The sequence below is a fragment of the Patagioenas fasciata genome, chromosome 21 (genome assembly GCF_037038585.1).
Source record: "Patagioenas fasciata isolate bPatFas1 chromosome 21, bPatFas1.hap1, whole genome shotgun sequence".
Lineage (NCBI taxonomy): Eukaryota > Metazoa > Chordata > Aves > Columbiformes > Columbidae > Patagioenas > Patagioenas fasciata.
Genome location: NC_092540.1, coordinates 1,345,723 through 1,364,955, shown reverse-complemented (window position 1 = coordinate 1,364,955; position 19,233 = coordinate 1,345,723). Strand labels below are relative to the sequence as shown.

The 19,233-nt window shown below is 60.4% G+C and overlaps 2 protein-coding genes across 5 annotated transcripts; both read left to right on the top strand.

Moving 5' to 3' along the window:
- Window positions 1-3,834: 3,834 nt before the first annotated feature.
- On the top strand, window positions 3,835-8,746 carry REN (renin). Of its 3 annotated transcripts, none has more exons than XM_071817678.1 (9): window positions 3,835-3,962; window positions 4,495-4,651; window positions 4,781-4,904; window positions 5,178-5,296; window positions 5,457-5,629; window positions 6,722-6,844; window positions 7,387-7,531; window positions 7,605-7,703; window positions 8,098-8,746. In XM_071817678.1, exons 1-9 carry the CDS (start codon window positions 3,862-3,864, stop codon window positions 8,257-8,259), a joined length of 1,203 nt encoding a protein of 400 aa, XP_071673779.1. In that variant the 5' UTR covers window positions 3,835-3,861; the 3' UTR covers window positions 8,260-8,746. The 3 variants fall into 3 exon arrangements, with proteins under 3 accessions (XP_071673779.1, XP_071673778.1, XP_071673780.1); XM_071817677.1 differs by having other exon boundaries at window positions 5,433-5,629; XM_071817679.1 differs by lacking the exon at window positions 7,605-7,703 and having other exon boundaries at window positions 5,433-5,629.
- Window positions 8,747-11,094: 2,348 nt separating this feature from the next.
- Window positions 11,095-19,119, top strand: ETNK2 (ethanolamine kinase 2). 2 transcript variants are annotated; one of them, XM_065854721.2, is made up of 8 exons: window positions 11,095-11,385; window positions 14,930-15,189; window positions 15,659-15,796; window positions 16,852-16,994; window positions 17,095-17,178; window positions 17,409-17,578; window positions 17,811-17,884; window positions 18,024-19,119. In XM_065854721.2, the coding sequence occupies exons 1-8, from the start codon at window positions 11,110-11,112 to the stop codon at window positions 18,094-18,096; spliced, it is 1,218 nt and encodes a 405-aa protein (XP_065710793.1). In that variant the 5' UTR covers window positions 11,095-11,109; the 3' UTR covers window positions 18,097-19,119. The 2 variants fall into 2 exon arrangements, with proteins under 2 accessions (XP_065710793.1, XP_065710794.1); XM_065854722.2 differs by lacking the exon at window positions 17,811-17,884 and having other exon boundaries at window positions 18,149-19,119.
- The last annotated feature ends 114 nt before the right edge of the window (window positions 19,120-19,233 follow it).

Here is a 19,233-nt window from a genome sequence, read left to right as displayed (position 1 = left end):
CTGCAGAAACTCCTCTCCCCAGGAGCGCAGCCAGAGAACTGGTTGGATAACCCAGCGGGTCTGTGCGATCAGAGACACGAGCGAAATGGATGCGCACCAGGTTTCTGTGAGCACTTGGGAAAGCCGGGTGCAAGCAGGAGTTTAATTAAGGCAAGTCAATCACATCAAAGCTGGTCCCTGTGCGGATACCCTTCTTAACTCGCCAGAATTAATTAATGAGTTTGAGTTAAACCTGCTCGCTCTCGATCGGAGCGCAGGCTGGTGCAGCTGGTGGCACTGAGCAGGGGCCGCAGCGGTGCTGGGGCTGCAGTGGGTTTGCACGGGCGAGAGCAGAGCAGGAGCTGCTCCGACCGCTCAGCTGAGCTGGGGAGCTCATGGGGGCACCCAAATCCCAGCCCAGCAGCCAGGCTGAGCTCCCAGCAGCTATAAAGCAGGGCAGCCCCCCAGCTGGGTTTGGTTGTTTTGCATCCCCGGAGGGGTCTGGCCCAGGGGAAGCTGCTGGTTTTGAGGAGGTGACTTGAGTACAAATCGCAGTGGGAGGCTTTCTATGGGGAAAAAAAGGGCGAGCAGCTTCCTCAGGTGACCTTGGCTGTGGGCAGGGGGAAGGTACGAGGTGGGTTCATCCTGCTGGTGTCAGGACCAGCTTTGGTGACAAAGCCCAGGGGTTTGGAGCAGAGCGAGAGCTGCTTGCGGAGGAGGGATGGGGAGGAAGCAGGAACTTGGGTGTTACACAGGTAAGCGAGGGCTGCAGCCAGTGCCCAGCTGCAGTTCCTGGCTTTGCTTCACCCCAGCTGAAAACCTGGGCTGCACAACAGCTTCTTCTGGCCAAGCTTCATCTCCAAGGCTCCACCATCAGGAAGAGGACTGGTTCTGGAGACATCCCATGTGAAGTAACGTGATTCCCCTGTTCAACACCCCCATCCCTACGGCGGCAAGCGTGGATGAGCAGGGTACGTGTCCCCATCGCTTCGCCCTGCTGGGAAACCCAACCGGGATGGAGCCGCATCCCTGGGTGGCAGTGAAGGACGTGTCCCACCAGGGGACGTGTCCAGCAGGACCCGGAGTGACCGGGCCGGGCTGGAGCTGCCCCGGGGATGGCACAGGCAGCAGCGAGCTGGAGCTGGCCCCGCTCTCCCCGGTCTGCGTTTCTGGAGCGAATTGCAGGGCAATGTTTTCCCTCTGGTTCAATAAATCGCAGTTCCAGCGCGCCCTGCCAGAGCAGTTCTGGTTTTAAGCAAACACTTTGGGCGAAGCCCTGGCTGTGCTGACGTCAATGGCCGAATTCCCCCGGTGTCGGTGCCGTCCAGAACCTCCTCTAAGTCCTTCCCAAAAGTTACTTTTGTGCTTGAGCTTTTCGGCCATCCGGAACAAGGATCTTCGTATGTGTTTTTACGAGCAACAAACTCACAAACTGGAAAAGTGTGTGGGAAGGACAGAAACGCATCTACCTTTTTTTTGTTAATTGTTTTAAAAAAATCTCTCAAGAAATAAGGCCATTCAGTAAAAATTTCTAATGGTTCTATTTAGAGAGGGAAGTACTTAATATTTCAAAGTGTATTTTAAGAAAAGTGCGTGTTCAACCCAACACTAAAGCGGAACACATCTATCTTGCAGGAGAGCATTTGTTCCTCTCTGGAAAGCATTTTCCTTGAGTTGCTCTTGGCTCAATCGTTTGACTCCTTGAAAGCAGGTGGGGAAATGACTTAAAAGCATCCACCTGCTCTTCCCAGATGAGCTGCTCTCCGTGGGATTTGTGATCCTACGAACCCCCAGCCCTTTGCAGCAAACCGCAGCAGGTTTCCCACACGAACGATGGAGGAGATTGCAGCCTTGCCTGGGCGCCTGTTACCTTTGGTCGTTGCAAATTCAGGTGAGGTGATGCCTTGGTTAGAACTGCCTGATACTTCGAGGTTGCATAGGAAGAGTTCAGCATCCTCCCAGCAGCTCTTGGTCTCCTGAAGGACTGGGGATAAATTAGGGTGATCCTAGAGCTGGCTGACATCCTTAAGGTCCCTCACCACGGCTTCTGCCCTCCAAGCCAGCAGTGTGATGCTCCTTCCTCCTCCTCTGGTTCCTACAACCCTGTGCACAAACGCTGCCTTTGCAGGTTATTTATCCATCGCTGCTCCCGTGCACCAGCTGCTCATCCCGCTCGCTGCTGCCACTGGAAAATGCCTTGCAGGGATTTTCCTGGCACGGGGGAAGGTGCCCTGTGCCGAGGGGCATCCGAGGGCCCCGTGTTGCACTGGCCACTGCAGGGAAACAGCCCTCGCTTCTCTGATGGGCTTGAGTGAGTTGGTTTTGCCCGTTGATGCTTCCGTTTCCCTTCCAAAGGGCTTCCCTTGGCAGGGAAGGGCTGCTGTCCTCGGGAACTGGAGCTGGTGTTGCTTCTCCCCTGGTACCTGCAGCCCTCTATTCCCAGCCACATCCCGCCCCATGGGAGGTGAGTCCGTCTGTCCCTCCCAGGGGAAAGCTGTGCCCAGAGCATCTGGTGCTCCTTGGGGCTCCTGTGGACGTGTCTCCTCTTGGCCATGGGTCACAGGGGAGCTGGAAACGCCGGAGCCCCACGGTCCCACACCCTGGGACCGCTGATGTGGCCCCTTTCCTTGGAAGTCACGTTGCAGCCCCCACCTCTCCTTCGGGGAACGGGGCTCCGCAAGGCGGGCAGAGCCCGCGGGATGCCCGGGAAGAGGGATTTGCGTCTGCGGGCTCCCTGCCAGGCTCTTTCTCGCATCCCTGCGGCTCCCGGGCTGGGCTGCTGCCTCCTGACCTCTGCACCTCGACGCAACCTGCGCCGGGGCACGAGGCCCCCGCGGGTGACGCAGCACCGGGCTCGGCGTGGGAAAAGACGTCAGGAGTGGGGGGAGCGGGGCTGTGACCCACGGGGCAGAGCCTCGGTGCCCGCTGGGGTCAGCCTGCCCCGCTCCCAACACCGCAGCCAGAATCCCCAGGGAAACAAAGCTTTGAATACCCCTGGTTTGGGGGGAAGCTTTGTGGGGTGTCCTCCTCACCCCCAGCACCAGTGTCCCCTGGACAAGGGTGACAGCAGTGCCCTAAACAAATCCCATCTGCAACAGGAGCATGCCGGTGTGGTTGCGTAGCTGGGGGGTTCGAGGCAGGGGCAAGTGTGTCGTCAGGTTTCTTCCAGGAACGTTTTTATTGCCTTTGCGGTCATTTCCCACCGAGGTTCCCTGAGGTCAAGCACTGGGCTCAGAGCCACAGGGCACCCAGCACCCTGGCCTGGGGAAATGGGGCGTTTTCCCCTCTCTGTGCGCTGAGCAGCCCCATAAGGGCAGTGGGGTCTGAGGGACCTGCTGGTGGTCTCTGTGTGGCCGAGGGGGCTGTGGCTGAGCACCCTTTGCTTTTTCCTCCCTGGGCTTTTAGGCAAAACCCTGTTCCCCTGCAGAACGGTGCTCGGGGACGTCTCCTTGGCCAGACTGCCATCTAGACCTGTGCCACCACCACCTGTGTCGGTGTCACCCACCAGCTCTCCTGACTGACACCAGCAGGCGTTGGCCCGTGCCCTGCGCACACTGTGGTGGCGATGGCCGGGTGCTGACACGTAGCAATGCCACTAACTGCAAGGAACGCGGCTCTGCAGCTCCCAGCTCTTCACAGCTCTGCTTGTTACCTGTGCCCACCGAGCACGGGGGTCTCCCAGCTGTGCCACCTCCGTGGGGACTGTCACAGCCACTACCCAGCCACCTGTGCGTGGTGCTGCCCACGGGATCCCCAGCCCTCCCCCAGCCAGTGGGGAGGGGAAACCCACACGGATGCAGGAACCCAGGCTATAAAAGCATCCTCCCCTTTGGGACACAGCAAAGCTGCTGGCAAAGGAGGTGGCTGCCCCGGGAGAGCGCGATGCCAGCAGGACGCAGCAGGACGGTGCAGCAGTGGCTGGTGGTCTTGGCCATGACATGGGCCACCATCTTCTTCCCCTTGCCAGCCCAGGCTTTGCAGAGGTAGCAGGCGAGTGTGTTGCAGGTGGCTCACAATGCTGTGGGTCTCGCTGTCTCCCCTTGGTTTTGGGTGCTGAGGACCAAAGGACTCTCCTCTTGCTTCAGCCGTGCTGGGAAACCCTCTTCCTCCTCCTTTTCTGTCCTGCACTAGCTCACCTGCTCTTCCTCACTCCTCTTCCTCTCTCACCTTGAGCACTGCACAGCTCAGCATCACCCCATCTCCCAGATAATCAAGGATGGAGTACAGGGCTGGGCTCAGCCCATGGGTGGCTGCCTGGTGTCGGTAGGTGCATCCTGCAACATCCAGCTCCCGTGGGGTCCCTGCACGGGTGGGCCATGCTACATCCCCCCACCTCGGGGGTGTGTGTGGGGCCGGGGGTGCCGTGGGACGGGACCCACGGGGGCCGGGCTGGCAGCCCCACGGTGCTGCGGGGAGCTGCTGCCATCTAGAGCCACCCGGCTGGAGTTCCAAAGGCAGGAGTGCTGGGGGGTGGCTCCAGCGGGTCCCCCAGCCCTGCCCTGGTCCCGCCGGCAGGGTTGCACTGCGGAGGATGCCCTCCATCCGCCAGACGCTGCGGGAGATGGGGATGAAGGTGACCGATGTCTTCCCCGAGCTGGGACGCAGCAGGCGCAGCGGCACGGCCGGGCCCCGAAACGGGACGGCTCCCACCCTCCTCACCAACTACCTGGACGTGAGTGTCTCTTTGAGTGGGGTCTTGTCACCCCAACACGGTCCTGCTACTGGGGGTTGGATCTGCGTGACCCTCCCCTCCTGTCCGAGCCGTCACCCCAGTGATGCTCCCCAGCGATGCCTCTTCCAGACCCAGTATTTCGGCGAGATCAGCATCGGTACCCCGGCACAGACCTTCAAAGTGGTCTTCGACACGGGCTCGGCCAACCTGTGGGTGCCGTCCTACAAGTGCTCCCCCCTCTACAGTGCCTGTGGTGAGTATGGGGGCACGGCCAGAGCCGGGGGGGGGGCTGCCCCTCCAGCTTCAGCTCAGAGAACATCAGCAAGTCCCTCCATCTCCAGAGCTGATCCAAGCGGGCTGGGGTGGGTTTACCGCTGCGTGGGGGTGTCTGCTGCTCTCTGGTTGCCTGACACTGGCGCAGGGTGGGTTTGTCATCCTGTGGAGCCTGGGGGAGCAGAGACCCTCAACCAGTCCTGCCATCGCCACCTCTCTTGCCTTCTTTAATGCACCTTCTCCCTGTGCCCAGTTTCCCACAGCCGCTACGACTCCTCCAAGTCGCGGACGTTCATAGCCAACGGCACCGGCTTCGCCATCCGCTACGGGACGGGGAGCGTCAAGGGGTTCCTCAGCCAGGACATCGTCATGGTGAGTCTGTGCCCCCAATCCACAGACATGGAGCTGCTGGCTCCCTATGAGCACCCCCACTTACCCAGGATTCGGGGGGGTCCTTGGGGGATTTAGCCCTCCCAGCTCCCTGCAAGGTCACTCGCGCCCTCCCCAGGTGTCAGACATCCCCATCATCCAGGTGTTTGCCGAGGCGACGGCGCTGCCTGCCTTCCCCTTCATCTTCGCCAGGTTTGACGGGGTGCTGGGCATGGGCTACCCCAGCCAGGCCATCGACGGCATCACCCCCGTCTTCGACCGGATCCTCTCGCAGCAGATCCTCAAGGAGGACGTGTTTTCTGTCTACTACAGCCGGTGAGACTCATGGGGAGCTGGCGCCGGGGCTGGGGAGGTGTTTGTTTTGTGCGGTTTAAGCATCACAACACAGCGGTGCTGGGTTTACGTCTTGGGATCGGGAAAGAGCCGCACTGGGGGTGCGGGAGCTGGGCTGGGGTGTGGAGGGTGCCTGGGGGGGCTGGGGTGGAATGAGGCAGCGCAAGAGGCAGAGCCAGGTGGGTGCTTGGAGGGCGGGAGCGGCTGCTCCCCCTCGTTTGTCACTGTCGGATTGCACAGCTCTGCTAGTGGGGCTGGAGCAATCACAGCCACAAGTGGACCTAGTGTTTCGTCTACAGGAAATTGAAAATAATAATAATAATATTTATTTTTAAAATCTATTGAAGACAAACTTGCACCAGCAGCCAAACCTTTCAGTTCTTGCCCCAAGATCTTGTCCCTCAGCATCCCTGCTCCCAACAGCACCAAAACCCATGGGAGCAGTGGGGCGCCTGTCCTGGCAGAGCAGGAATTCTGTCCCCCAGCCCCAGCACCCCCCAGTGACTCCAGGTACAGCACCCTGGCAATGCGCAGTGACAAACAGCCCCACAAACACATGCAAGCGGGAATGGTGGCTCTTTACCTCAGCTGAAGGTGGATCCATCAATAATGAATGAAGCCTAATGGCGCTGCCTGCAACCGCAGCCTTGTCTGGGTGTCGCTTGGGTCCCCTTGGCACCCCAGGGACAGAGCTGCTCTCACACCACAGGCTTATGGAGCATCTCTCTCTTTGCAGAGCTTCGAAGTAAGAAGAGAAAAAGCACGAGCGCTGTCGAGACAGCACCCACTAACAGTCCCGTGCACCCGGGTGCTGCTCCGTGGGGCTCACACACCCAGCAGCCCCACACCGGGCTCTGCACAGCACCGACCTGCTCGGAGACCTCAGCATGCGGCTCTCCCTCCCCGCGGCACGCACAGCCCTCTGAACTAACCCGGGGTTCCTTCTGCTCCAACTGCTCCCCGCTGCTGCTCTCCGGGTCAGCAGAGCCTCACCAGCTGGGGCTGGTCCCTTCTCACTGGTTTTTGGGGGACAGCAGCCAAGGGGGAATCACTGCCCTGTGTTTTGCACCCTAGGAACACTCCTCTGAAACCTGGGGGGGAGATAATCCTTGGAGGCAGCGACCCAGCTTACTACACCGGGGACTTCCACTACCTGAACGTCAGCAAGAGCGGCTACTGGCAGATCAGCATGAAGGGGTGAGCGGGGAGCGCTGTGCACAGCACCCAGCAACCCGCAAACCTCGCTGGGTGCTGGGGAGGGGGTGCTCAGGGCTGTGCTCGCTCGGTGGTTTTGCTGGGTGATTTCCCTCCGGAGGGGAGCGGGGTTGGTTCCTCCAGCACAGAGCCGCGCGATGCTCTGAAAGGAGCCAGGCTGGGGAGTGCGGAGGGGGTGGCACCGTGGGCTGATTCCACTTGGAAACTGCAGTGGAAGAGTTTAACCCCCTTCAGTCCTGCGGAAGGAGCGTGAGGTACTGAAACAATTCTGCTTTGTTTAAGTAAAAAAAAATTTAAAAGACGACAAAAAAATACCCAACACACACAATGAAGCTCGGCTTTCACATTTGAGACGCTCGAGGGAAAGGTTTGTGTTCCCCTGGAGAGTCTGTGCTCCGGAGGCACTGGAGCAGCGTGTGGCTCTGCTTGGCCACTTCCCTGGACAAGGATGGGACACACACAGCCCTGGGGGCACAGCTGCAACCACGGAAGGCTGAGGGTCCCCCCGTCCCCTCCTGCCCCAGGGTGTCCGTAGGGGCTGAGATCCTGTTCTGCAAGGAAGGCTGTTCGGTGGCTGTTGACACGGGAGCATCCTACATCACCGGCCCAGCCGGCCCCGTCTCCGTGCTGATGAAAGCCATCGGGGCAGCAGAAATGGCCGAAGGAGAGGTGAGCAACCCCCCCTGCCCCGCTCCTGCCCACACCGCAGCAAAGGGGCTCAGCGCTGTCTCCTCTCCCGCAGTACGTGGTGGACTGCGACCGAGTCCCTCAGCTGCCCAGCATCTCCTTCCACCTGGGCGGGAAGGCGTACGTGCTCGGCGGCTCAGCCTACGTCCTGCGGGTGAGCTGCGGCCCCCGTGGGGGCGGGAGGGCGGCTGTCCCTGGGCTGGGTGCATCTTGGGGTGCATCTCTGGGTGCAGCATCCCGCACCCTCCTGGCTCCTCCAGCCCAGCTCAGATGAGCCCCAGAATGATGCTGCTTGTGTTTTTTCCCGAACCCTCTTGTTCAGCAGAGGTGTCCGGATGAGCCAGACCGACCTGTCGCTGCTTCCTTGGGTGGTTTTGGGGAGATGTGGGCTGAGCAGTAAAGAACAGAGGCAGGCAGGGATCCTCCTTCCAGTGTCGAGGCTGAGCAAGGGGTGTTGATGTGGGGATCGCAGCCCTTCCTCGGGCACGCTGCAGGAGAGATCTCCCTCCCGGCACCTCCGTCACTGCGGGATCTCCTCCTCCTTGCAGCAATCCCAGTACGGGGAGGACGTCTGCGTGGTGGCTTTCTCGGGGCTGGACATCCCACCCCCAGCTGGTCCCCTCTGGATCCTGGGCGCCAGCTTCATCGGGCACTACTACACCAAATTCGACCGGCGCAACAACCGCATCGGCTTTGCCACAGCCCGCTGACGGCCGGGATGAGCAACGGGGGAGCCAGCCTGGAGGGAGGAGTACCACCAGAAGAAATGAAGTGCAAACGAGAACAGCGTTTCCTTCCAGCTCAGCCACCTCCTCTCTGTACTGAAGCAACTGCAAAACCTTCTCCCACTGCAAACCCCCGCTCTGCTTCCCGAGAGTCTCTGCTGCCAGGAGAGCTGAGCCTTAAGCGCATCTTCTAGCGAGTGTGTTCAGCCTGGGAATCAGAGCGGGATCCTGTGTCTGGAGTTGCACCTCCAGGCTCTTGCAGGGTGATGTGTGACGGAGCATCCGGGATGCAGCGGATCGCTGCTGTGGGGATGCACTTGCAGGTCACAGGCTGAGGAGGGATCATCTGTTACAGTTTGTGCTGTTGTTTGAATGGGAGAAAAATAATCTGGCTGTGATTAATGCTAGTTTTAGCTGGTGTTAACCCTGCCCCTCTCCATGACTTAAATATTAAAGAGTCTCAGAGCAACAGGATGCTGGGTGCTTGTTTATTCTTGCAGAAGGGAGAAATTGGGCACATTTACTAAGAGGACTAGACAACAACTGTCCCTCTGCTGGGGTTCATCACAGCAGACGCTGCATTTCTCTCCTTCCCTGTTTCGTAAGAGTGAAACTCCCTCCCAGCTGCTGCCACAGCATCTACGTGTAGGCAAATTGGGATCTTTTCAAACAGCAAACAAGCCCTTTCTGCAGCGCTGTGTGGGCTCCCCATGCCTTGACCTGCCTTCCTATGTGGGGCTCAGGACCACACTGCTGGAGACAGAGGGACAGGGCTGTACGTCTGTCTGCTTCGCTGCTCTCTGGGGAGGGGAAGGTGCCTGCGGGGCTGATTTGGTCTCACCAGGAAGGCGGCTCTTGCTGCCCTGGTTGCTGGGTCTGTTTTCCTTGCCGCGCTGACTCGAGCTGACAGCTCGGGGTTTGTCTCTGTGCTGACCGGGTGCGGAGGTGCTCAGCAGGAGCGCTGGAGCTGCGAGCCCCGTGCTCCCAGCCAGACGCTGACATTTCCAGTGCCGCGGGAGAGCTGCAGCGCTTGAGTCGCAGCCCAGCAGCTGGGAATCCAAGCGCTCCCAACACCAAGCGGTTTGCGACACACTCTCATCTCCAGTTGGAGGCTCAGGTCTGTGGCTGCCGTGGTCCACAGCCCTGGGAAATGTGCCTGGAAAGTGGAGCACAAGGCTCGGGAGCTGGAGCAGAGCCTGGAGCAAGCCACCATCTGAGTGCAGTCACTCACAGCAGCTTCTGATCCTCATTTCTGCCCCCAGTGACGGCTGCTGCTGAATTCCCAGCGCTGCCTGGAGCTGCCTCGCAGACTGCAGAGGTGTTTGGGAGAGCAATGCCCCTGCCAGCACTCAAATGCTGCTCTGTGACCCTTCCAGCGCAGCCTTGCGGTGGAGAGGATGTCACTGAGCGGATGTTTGGCCCTCCCGGGAGGGTCTCTGCAGCCACACAGCATTTAAACCTCTTAATGCTGGACTGCGCAACCCTGGGTCTCCAAGGATGGGAAACTGGAGGCACCCAGCAATGTTCCCTGTTTTTTGCCACTGCCTGCTGCAGCACTGCTCCATCACCTCCAGCACGGGGGCAAGGAGAACAGTGGTGACGGCTCCTGGGGACTGAGGGTGGAGGGAAGGGGCCCCAGCGGTCGGTGCATCTCGCTTTCATCCAGCGTTTCCCTTCCTTCCTACCACAGGAAAGCTCTGCTTGGAAATAACTGAGCCTCCTCTGTGCTATTCTGCACCACAAAGGATCCAGTCTGGAGAAGGCTCGGGTGGATGTGAGCTTGGAAAAGCACGAGGTGACTCCAGTCCCCATGATGGCTTCTGCCTGTAACCCTCGGCTGGGAAATGGTCAGGCTGGCCTAAAATAGGATGGGGTTTGTGGATCCAGTTCTGTTTCTATTCAACACAGTTGTGAGCAGCAGGAGGGAAAAACGCCTGGGCTGCTGCAGCGCTGCTCCCGGGCCCCTTAGGCCGGTCTATTAACACCTCTAATCGCCTGTGCCAGGGCAATTTCCTGGTGGCCGCTGTCAGGCCGGGCTGCGAGGCACCGCTCACCCGCGACTGCCCCGTATTAACGCTTGTGATTGCTGCAGGAGCAATTATGACCACCCTATTAAACCTGGCGGAGCTCACTCTATATTTAGAAACACATGGAACTGGCTGGTTTATTTTTTCCCCCTTCCTGAAATGATTTTCCCCAAGTCTCCATGGTCCATTGAGCTGGTTTCAGCCTCAGGCAGCTGTAAACTTTGGAGGGGGCATTCCCTGCTCCGAGCCATGTGCGGCTGCTATTTCCTCTGCTAATAAGCGGGGCTGGAGCGGTGTTAGCGGGCTGTGGGGGGGCTCTGCCAACGGGCGAGTCATATTTTATCTTTAACTATCAAATGTCTTTCCAGCCCACCTGCAAATCCCCTCCAGGGGTCAGCGCTTGATGCGTGAGATGGTAGCGGGGCTGGAGAGGCCAGTCCAGAGAGGACCTGGAGCCCGGAGCACGTCCCATTCGCGGCATCCCCATCCTTCTGATCCCAAAGCGATGGGGAGGTGGGAGCTCTGCAGAGCCCCCGGGATCACTGAGGGGTTTTGGGGATGAGGTGGCGGGGACAGGTGTGGATCCCGGTGCGGGTCTGGAGCGGATCACTGGGTGGGTCCCGGGGCGGATCCCGGGGGAGACGGGTCCTGGGGTGAGGTCCCCGTGCGGGTCCTTGGGGGCGGGTCCCGGTGCGGGTCCGGTGCGGGTCCGGTGCGGGTCCGGTGCGGGTCCGGTGCGGGTCCCGCTGACCTCACAATGCGGCCGGGCGCTGCCGCGGGAGGCGGGCGGGAGGCGGGCCGGTGACTCATGGCTTCCCAACGGCGAGCGGCTCCTCCCCGCGGCCGCCGGCCCCGCGGCAGCCCCCGGCACATGGGCCGCGGCTCCGGGCGAGCGGAGCTGGCGATGGCCGGACCGCCCGGCCGCTGCCCGGACTGCGCGGGGCCGGAGCGGGGCGGCGGCGGGGCCCCCCCGGCTGTGCCGCTCCTCGACATTGCGGTGGACGAGGGGGACGTGCTGCCCGGAGCGCTGCGGCTCATGCGGGAGCTGAGACCCGGCTGGGAGCCGGGCAGGGTGAAGACCAAGGTACGACCCGGCGGGGTGGGGGAGGCTGCGGGGAACCCCACCGGGGACCGGCCGAGGGGGCTGCAGAGCCCAGCCGGGGGTGCACGGGGTCCGCCCAAGGGGCTGTGGGGTGCACCCCGAAATGCTATAGGGTCCACCCTGTGGCAGCTATAGAGCCCACTCGGGCGGGTCTATAGGGTCCGTGTGAGGGTGACTGTAGGACCCACTGTGGGGGGCTGTAGGAGCTGCAAAGCAGTGCACAACATCCCACCCTCCTGCTCTCCTTTCCACTCTCAGAGCGTAACAAGGGTCAGTCAGGTGCGTGACGGTGTGACACCAGGCTTTGGGGACCCCTCGCGCAGTCACTGAGCAGTGACTGTGAATGCGTGTCCCCAGGGTCCCTCGAGGCTGCCAAGGTGGGTGATGCTGGGGGGATGCAGCCTGCACTGCTGGTCCCCCCGGGGTCCCCCCTGCAGGTGCTGCACCCCTACCTGCACCCTGCACCCCGCACTGTGCTGCGGTGCCTGCTCGTAGGAGCAGCTGCTCCTGGACCAGGTCTCGCTTGGGTTGCCGGTGGCCTTGCACCTTTGCCAGGCTGTGCACAGGTTTGGATGGGAACTGGGATTCGGCACTGGGCTTTGCTGGGAGAGCTGGTCCTGTGGAGCTGGCAGCTGCCAGAGTTCCCGTCCCCCTCCTTGCTAGGTCTGGGTGTAAACGCGGGGCTGCCGGTGTCTGTGCCCTCACCGGGCTCCTGCCCGTGGGCACGGGAGTGTAGAGGTGGCGGAGCTGGGTGCATGTAAACGTCTATACGTGTGTATGCATGTCCTCTGAAGGCACACGCTTCCTGTGTGCCTGGAGTGTCATTAAAAATGTATTAATAGCCAAGTGTAATTAAATACAAGAAGCTGCAGGAAAATACATATGAAAGGGCAGATGGCAATAGGCAGGAAGCTTGGAGTTAGAGTTCCTCCGCGTGCATAGTTGTAGGGGCAGGAAATGTCCTGGGCTCTATGCAGTCCTGGGCACAGACCTCGGTGGCAATGGTATCCAGGCCGTGTCCAGGCACTGGAGGGGGTCAGTGTTCAAGAGCAGCCTGTGTGTACGTGCATGTGTTTTTAATTAAATAAAAAAAAAAAAAGGGAGAAAAACTTAGGAGTTGTCAGTGGGGGGAATCTCCAGTTGCGTTTCCCTGAGCTGCTATTGCGAGGGCTGTTTGGGAGGGATCGGAGCGGTGCTCTGGTCCTCAGCTGGTTCCCATTAGTGACCCTGTTCGCTTTCCTCGGCGCACTGGAGCGGTGCCCGGTTCACACCACCTCATTGCACGGTGCCGCTGCACCAGCTGCTTGCAGGGGCTGTACGGAGACACGGAAAAAATCTCTGGACACTTGGGGCAGGGTGTGGAAGATGGGGAGGAAGGGTCTGGGTGCTTGGCCTCCCCTGCCTGCCTTCTGCTTGCTGGGGTCTTCAGCCCTCTGTGCTCCAGGTTGTGCCCACTTTCCAGGGCTCCTGCTTCTCCTCCTTTAAGCTCTGTCGCTGGGCAGCAGCATCTCCATACCGAGCAGGCACGGACGGTACCGGTGAGTCAGGCAGCCACGCACTCCTCCATCCCTGAGCTGCTGATAAGAAGAGCAGCAGCGACGTGCAGCCAAACCCCTGTGAGGATTCCACATGGATGGACTTCTCTTAGCCCGACTTTGGGAAAAAGGTGCCCCGCTGCAAGCTGGCACGGGGAGGCAGCCAACACGGCGGTGCTTTGGGGATGCCGAGGGGTCTCATGGACTTGCACAGCACCAGGGTGTTGGATGGAGTGGCTTCGTTTCAGCACAGGGTTTGGGTCTTGCTTTGCATTTAACTGTCATGAGGCTCCTGGTGTGGATCGCACTGGTTGCTGTGGCCCTGCTGATAGCTGCTGGCACTTCGGATCCACGAGGAATAGCACTGGGCATCACCCAAGCTGCTGCACTCGGGAGCTGGAGGAGCTGCCACCTGCAAAGCAGACGAGCCCCTGCGTGCGCGTGTGCAGGATGCTCCTGGACCACGGGTGGGTCTCCGGAGACAGTGGCCTGGAATTCAGGGGGAATAAGGCTCAGCAATCCCGTTAAACCCGCTGGAAAGGGCTGATCAGGCTGTTGAGCACCAAAACAAAGCAGCACGAGGACTTCACAGGCGAGGTGGTGCTGAGCATCCCAACACGGAGCCGTTTCCCTGCAGCCGATGTGCATGTGGCTCGTGGAGGGCACCAGCCCCAGGGTGCAACATCTACGTGAATGGGCCACGACACCTTCCGCTTGCTGAATTTCTGGCCTCTGGGGCCTGACAGGATAAGGAGAGGAGAGAGCTGAGCGTGGCACTGTGGTGGAAACACAGATTATCTGCCCTGGGAAAAGCAGCTCTGTTGCTTGAGAAGGTTCAGCCAACGCAGCCAGCCCGAGGGGACGTGGCACCCAATTCACTGCCCGCCGTGCTCACCCCGAATCCAACACCCCAGCTGTATAACGAGGGGTGTCAGCGCCGTCTGACTTCGGGCATCTCATTCCAGTGCTCTGAGTTTCCTTCGGGAGGCTGCACGGGGAGCCCTATATATAGGCATCCTATATGGGAGCGTGAATTGCTGAGTGGGGTGTCTAAAATTAGCTGTCCCACCCCCAAGCACCACTGCTGCTGCAGCATGTGCCCTCGCCCCCCTCCCGCTCCACCAGCATCACACCTGCTCCGCTAACCCAAACGGGATAAAGAAATTGCTGTCGTGGGGAGCAGCAGCACCCCGGTGCCGAGCAAGAATCGCATGGGGCTGAGCATCCTGCCTGGGTGGTGGCTTCCCATGGGGTGATGGAGCCCCAAACCCCTCGGCGCACCGGGGCGGCTGCGATCGCGGCGGGACGGGGAGGGGAGGGGAGCGCGGTCGCAGCCGCAGCCCCTGCGTGTGCGTGGGCAGGCGGCCAAGCCGGGGCGACGGGAGAACAAAACTCCCTTTCCATCTGCGAGGAGCCGTCAGAGCAATGACACGAGACGTCCTCGGCAGAGACGTCCCTGCCTATCAGCGCCGCGGCCCGCGGGGAGGGTCGGGAGGAGGGGATGGGGTGGTGGTGTTTGCTCCGTCTTGTCTGCTGGGTTTTTCTTGTTGTTGGGTTGTTTGGTTTTTTTGCTGCTTTTTTTTTTTTTTCATTTTCTGCCAAAGATTTGCGCTGATATTTTGGTGTTTGGGAGCGATTCCCGGAGCTGCCGGGTGCCAAGCGTGCTGGCGGCACATCTGGCCCGAGCTATTCCTGAGCTCCCGGGTGAAAAATGGCAGGATTTCCACCCAAACCGCCAGCGTGGTGCAGCTGAAGCCTTGTGCCCATGGCCCCCGGCAACCTCCCTATAGGTGCATGATCCTCGAGGCCTTACAAACTTGTGCACCTGCCACGGGAGGTTTCCCGGCTCCTGCAGCCATTGTGGCTTCATGCTTTCTTTTGCCACGTTGCTTTTTCCCTGGGTCTGATGGTGGGACAGGGGTGTCCCCCATCCCCGGCTGGCGTGGCGGGGATGGACAGACATCGGCTCTGCCGCCCTTCTCCCCCTCCAGCTCTTCACCGATGGCATCACCAACAAGCTCGTTGCCTGCTACACGGACGAGGGCATGGCGGACGCGGTGCTGGTCCGTGTCTACGGCAGGAAGACGGAGCTGCTCGTGGACCGGGAGACGGAGCTGAGGAACTTCCAGGTGCTGCGTGCCCACGGCTGCGCCCCCGACCTCTACTGCGCCTTCCAGAACGGGCTCTGCTACCAGTTCCTGCCGGGCATTGCGCTGGGGCCCAGCCACGTGCGGGACCCCTGCATCTTCAGGTGTGCAGGACCCCCACGTCCTCGGGTGTGCAGGGCCGGGGGGAAATGCGGGATGGGGACACCAGTGAGGGGTTTGCTCTGCGTTTCCAGCTCTCCCCCTCGCTGGCTTTGCTCCGGAGCAGAGCTGATGTGCAGCACCCGGCTGGTGCTGCGGGACAAATGATCCAAACTGCAGCCAGATTTATCACTGTGCTTCTAAAGCATCAGCTTTTGGTGACTAGAGATTGCATGAGAGCCACGGCTGTTCCCTGAAATTGCCCTGGCAAGGTGAACGCTATTGTAATTTTGACCCAAACAGGATCTTGAAATGTTTCAGAGATGTGCAGCTGAGGTGCAGGGGAGTTCCAGCTGTGCTGAACCTGCATTTATAAACGTGGCTTCTTGGGGAACCCCTCTGGAGATGTCTTGGGGCTGGTTTTGAGGAGCCCTGGTGCTGCACGGCCACCTCCTGGTCTGTGCCTCCTTCCAGGCTGGTGGCCCAGGAGATGGCCCGGGTCCACGCCATCCACGCCAGCGGGAGCCTCCGCAAGCCCATCCTCTGGCACAAGCTGCACAAATACCTCACCCTCGTGAAGACGGAGCTCAGCCCAAAGGTATCCAACCCCAGGTAAAGGCAGAGGGATCCCAAAGAGCCAGGCTCTGGCTTGGGCATCCGCTGCCCGCCCATCTCTAAGGGGAAGAGCCCCAGTGTGCAGGTAAAGCCTCAGTGGGATTGGGGCTGGGGTCGGGGCTGGATCCGGCTGTGTGGGCACCTTTGGATCACGATCCCCTCGTGAGTGAACTCATTGGCCAAGGCCCAGGAGCATCTCTGTGTTCAGCACGTTTCCTCCTGCCCATCCGGGGCAGGGACAGCTCTGGGTTGGGTCTGTACGGCGCCCAGGCAGGATCCGGCTCTCACCTGCTGTAATAATCCCCCTCCCTGCAAATCTAGCCTGGCTTTTAAGCCCTCCCTAGAACAAGCCGAAGCTCAAGCCCTTCTCATGGCAAGGATCTGAACAGCAAGGTTGAGCTGACGTTAGAGGGGATGTTGGAAACTCGGGATAGATTAAAGCAGCCAGTTGCCAATTCCAACCAGCTCATCGCGTTTCTGGGAGCCGGGGTTCATTCCGGGTGAGAGCTGGGACGGCTGGGAAGGACGCGGGCAGCCCCAAGAGGTGGTGGAGGTGAATGAACCCGGAGGCAAGCGAATAATTAACCTGTTCCCTGAGCAGCAGGGGCAGGACATGGAGCTTTTCTCAGTACTCACCCAGCTGCAGGCAGACTTTACCCACGATTGCACCTTCGGTGCAGCTCATTAAGTAATCATTAACCAGCTCTCTTCTTGGAACTGGAACTTGTGAGGTTGGGGAGAGGGCACACAGCCTGGCAGAGACCAAAACATTCCCGTTGCCTGGGTTCTGTCGGGTGCTTTGGGACTGAGCGATGGGCGCTCGGTGGCTGGTTGGGTGGGTTTGGGGAACGGATGCAGGTGTCAGCATCTGCCAGTGGACGCCCTGGGTACCAAACCTGGCTACCCCACCGAAAATGACCTTGTTAGCCCTCACTTGGTGTCACCAGTGAGTTTGTTTATGAAATACATGGGGAAACAAGGGCCATGCTGCCCCTGTGCTCCCAAGGGAGGTTTCTCGTGGGCAGAAGTGAATCCCCCCATCCCCTCCCCAGCCTCCAGCAGGACGTGCCCAGCCTGGAGATGCTGGAACACGAGGTGGCCTGGATGCAGGACACGCTCTCGCAGCTGGGATCCCCCGTCGTGCTGTGTCACAACGACGTGCTCTGCAAGAACATCATCTACGACAGCACACGAGGTCGGTGGCAGTGGCTTCGCGTGCCTGGTGGAGGGTCTGTCCCTCGCCCCGCTCCCCAGGGCTGGGGTCCACCCCACAGCCCCCGCCTTTCCCCCTGCAGAGCACGTTCACTTCATAGACTACGAGTACACTGGCTACAACTACCAGGCTTACGACATTGGAAACCACTTCAATGAGTTCGCAGGTGAGTTGGGCTCCTCCCTGTGTCACCAAAGGATGTCACCCTGGGGATGGAGGAGGCAGCTGGGGGTGTTCAGCCTGGAGAAGAGAAGCTCTGGGGAGACCTTGTTGCAGCCTTTCTGTACTTAAAAGGGGCTGATAAGAAAGAAGGGGACAGACTTCTGAGCAGGGCCTGTTGCAACAGGACAAGGGGTGGTGATTTTAAATTCAATCCCATGACCCGCTCCCTTGCAGGTGTGAAGGAGGTGGATTATCAGCTCTACCCCGGCAAGGAGACACAGCTGCAGTGGCTGCGCTCCTACCTGCAGGCGTACAAGCAGCTCACCCAGGGGGAGCGGGGAGGAACGGGGGTGTCCGAGGAGGAGCTGCAGGTTCTCTACGTGCAAGTGAACAAGTTTTCTTTGGTGAGTGGGGAGGCAGGAAGGACCCAGGCTCTCTCGGGGGCTGCACATGGAGTGGATTTTTGGGGGAGCTGGGGCTTCGTGCTGCAGCTCAGCGGGTGAGGATGGGGCTGCAGGTTCCAGCCTGGGGGTTCCGGGGCCGGAGCTCGGCTGTACCTGGGAGGCACCGAGCCCTCGGGCAGGAGAGGCGCAGGGGTGCTGTGTCCATTTCTGGTCCTTGTTTTCTCTGCTGCAGGCATCCCATTTCCTCTGGGCATGCTGGGGTCTCATCCAGGATAAATATTCTACCATAGATTTTAACTTCTTAAGGTGAGTCCACTGGGGCCGGGGGACATTTGCTCCCAGTGTTAAATGACTGGAGCAAGAAGGATCCCAGTCGTCCCTCCATGTGGGACACAGGGCTGGGCCACAAGTGTCTCATGTCTGTCCCTGTCTCCTCTCTTGGCAGATATGCAAAGCTTAGGTTTAAACAGTACTTCAAGATGAAGCAGGTGGTCACAGCCCTGCAGATCTCCAAATAGCGTCTCCGGCTCCGTGAGACCCTGAGCTATTTTGTACTCGCTGCATCCACAGCCCTCGCATCCCCCTCGCCCCTTCCCCAGCCCGGCGGGGGCGAGGGCAGGTCCTGCCGGTGGGACGGGGCGGAGGAGCTCGGACCCAGTGATTAAAGGAGACGCTGGACACACCTGAAACTGGACCATGAGATGCTGGAGAGGACCATGGCCTCGGAGAGGCCCCTGCCTCCGTGAGGAAGCCTTTACCATCGCCTTAACGCTGAGCCCTGGTGCTCAGCAGGTCTGTGCTGCTTGGCCTGGCACCCAGCTTGTTCCCCTTGTGCTGTTCCAAGGGGGGAACTGGGTCGCCCCATCTGCTCAGGAGCCCCCAGAGCTGCCCGGTTGCTTTTGCTGCTCACGCTGTGCCTGTTGCCTTCGCTGCTCCCTCTGTCCCCTCTCGCCCAGTGCTGCTGGGGCTCCCACCCCCCAAACCAGCACCTTTTTTGGGTCCATATTGATCCTGGGCTTGGAGCCGCCCCTGAACACGGGACCCTTTTCGAGGAGGGGCGAGTGCTGCTGCGCTCCGCCTCGCACGGGCAGCGATGGCCGTGAGCCGCGTGGGCTCAGGACCAGCAGGATTGTGCTGGGGGTACTGGGTGCCTGCACCCCCTTCCTGTCCCACCGCGGCTTCCCTTGGAGCTCCCAGCTCTGCCTTCCCCTGCTTCCCCCAGGCCCTCTCGAGGCTGTGTCCCTGCGTGGGACCCCCCGGCAGGAGGTTGAATGGGGCTGACCCACCGGGCACAGCTTCATTGCAATGTGAGGGTGACCCTGGCCTACTGAGCACCGTCCAGCTCTCGACAGTGGTTGTGCATCAGTTGGGAGGTGGAATCGGACCCCTCTGCCCCTGCCTTGGCTGCCCAGCGAGGGGTTCGAGGACGCGGTGGCCGTTCCCTCCACACGGGCACAGGACCCTGCCCCAGCAAGAACCGGGACTGGTGTTACATCTTGTGTTCGTTTGGTGCAAAAATAAAAGCTGCTGGTAGCTGGAAATGGGAGATGGCAGGTCTGTGGGGACTGGGGCAGGACTTGGAGCAGGGGCAGCACCCACAGGATCTGGGGTGCACCCAGCCCTTCTTCTGGGGGTTCAGCCCCCCTTGGGGTGCT

Bases quoted from the DNA above. Each gene is read 5' to 3' on its own strand.
- REN (XM_071817677.1), top strand. From the start codon at position 3,862: ATGCCAGCAGGACGCAGCAGGACGGTGCAGCAGTGGCTGGTGGTCTTG. The intron at 4,905-5,177 runs GTGAGTATGGGG...CCCTGTGCCCAG, and splicing joins CCCCCTCTACAGTGCCTGTG to TTTCCCACAGCCGCTACGAC. The intron at 7,704-8,097 runs GTGAGCTGCGGC...TCCTCCTTGCAG, and splicing joins GCTCAGCCTACGTCCTGCGG to CAATCCCAGTACGGGGAGGA.
- ETNK2 (XM_065854721.2), top strand. From the start codon at position 11,110: ATGGCTTCCCAACGGCGAGCGGCTCCTCCCCGCGGCCGCCGGCCCCGC. The intron at 15,797-16,851 runs GTAAAGGCAGAG...TCCCCTCCCCAG, and splicing joins CCAAAGGTATCCAACCCCAG to CCTCCAGCAGGACGTGCCCA. The intron at 17,885-18,023 runs GTGAGTCCACTG...CTCTCTTGGCAG, and splicing joins ATAGATTTTAACTTCTTAAG to ATATGCAAAGCTTAGGTTTA.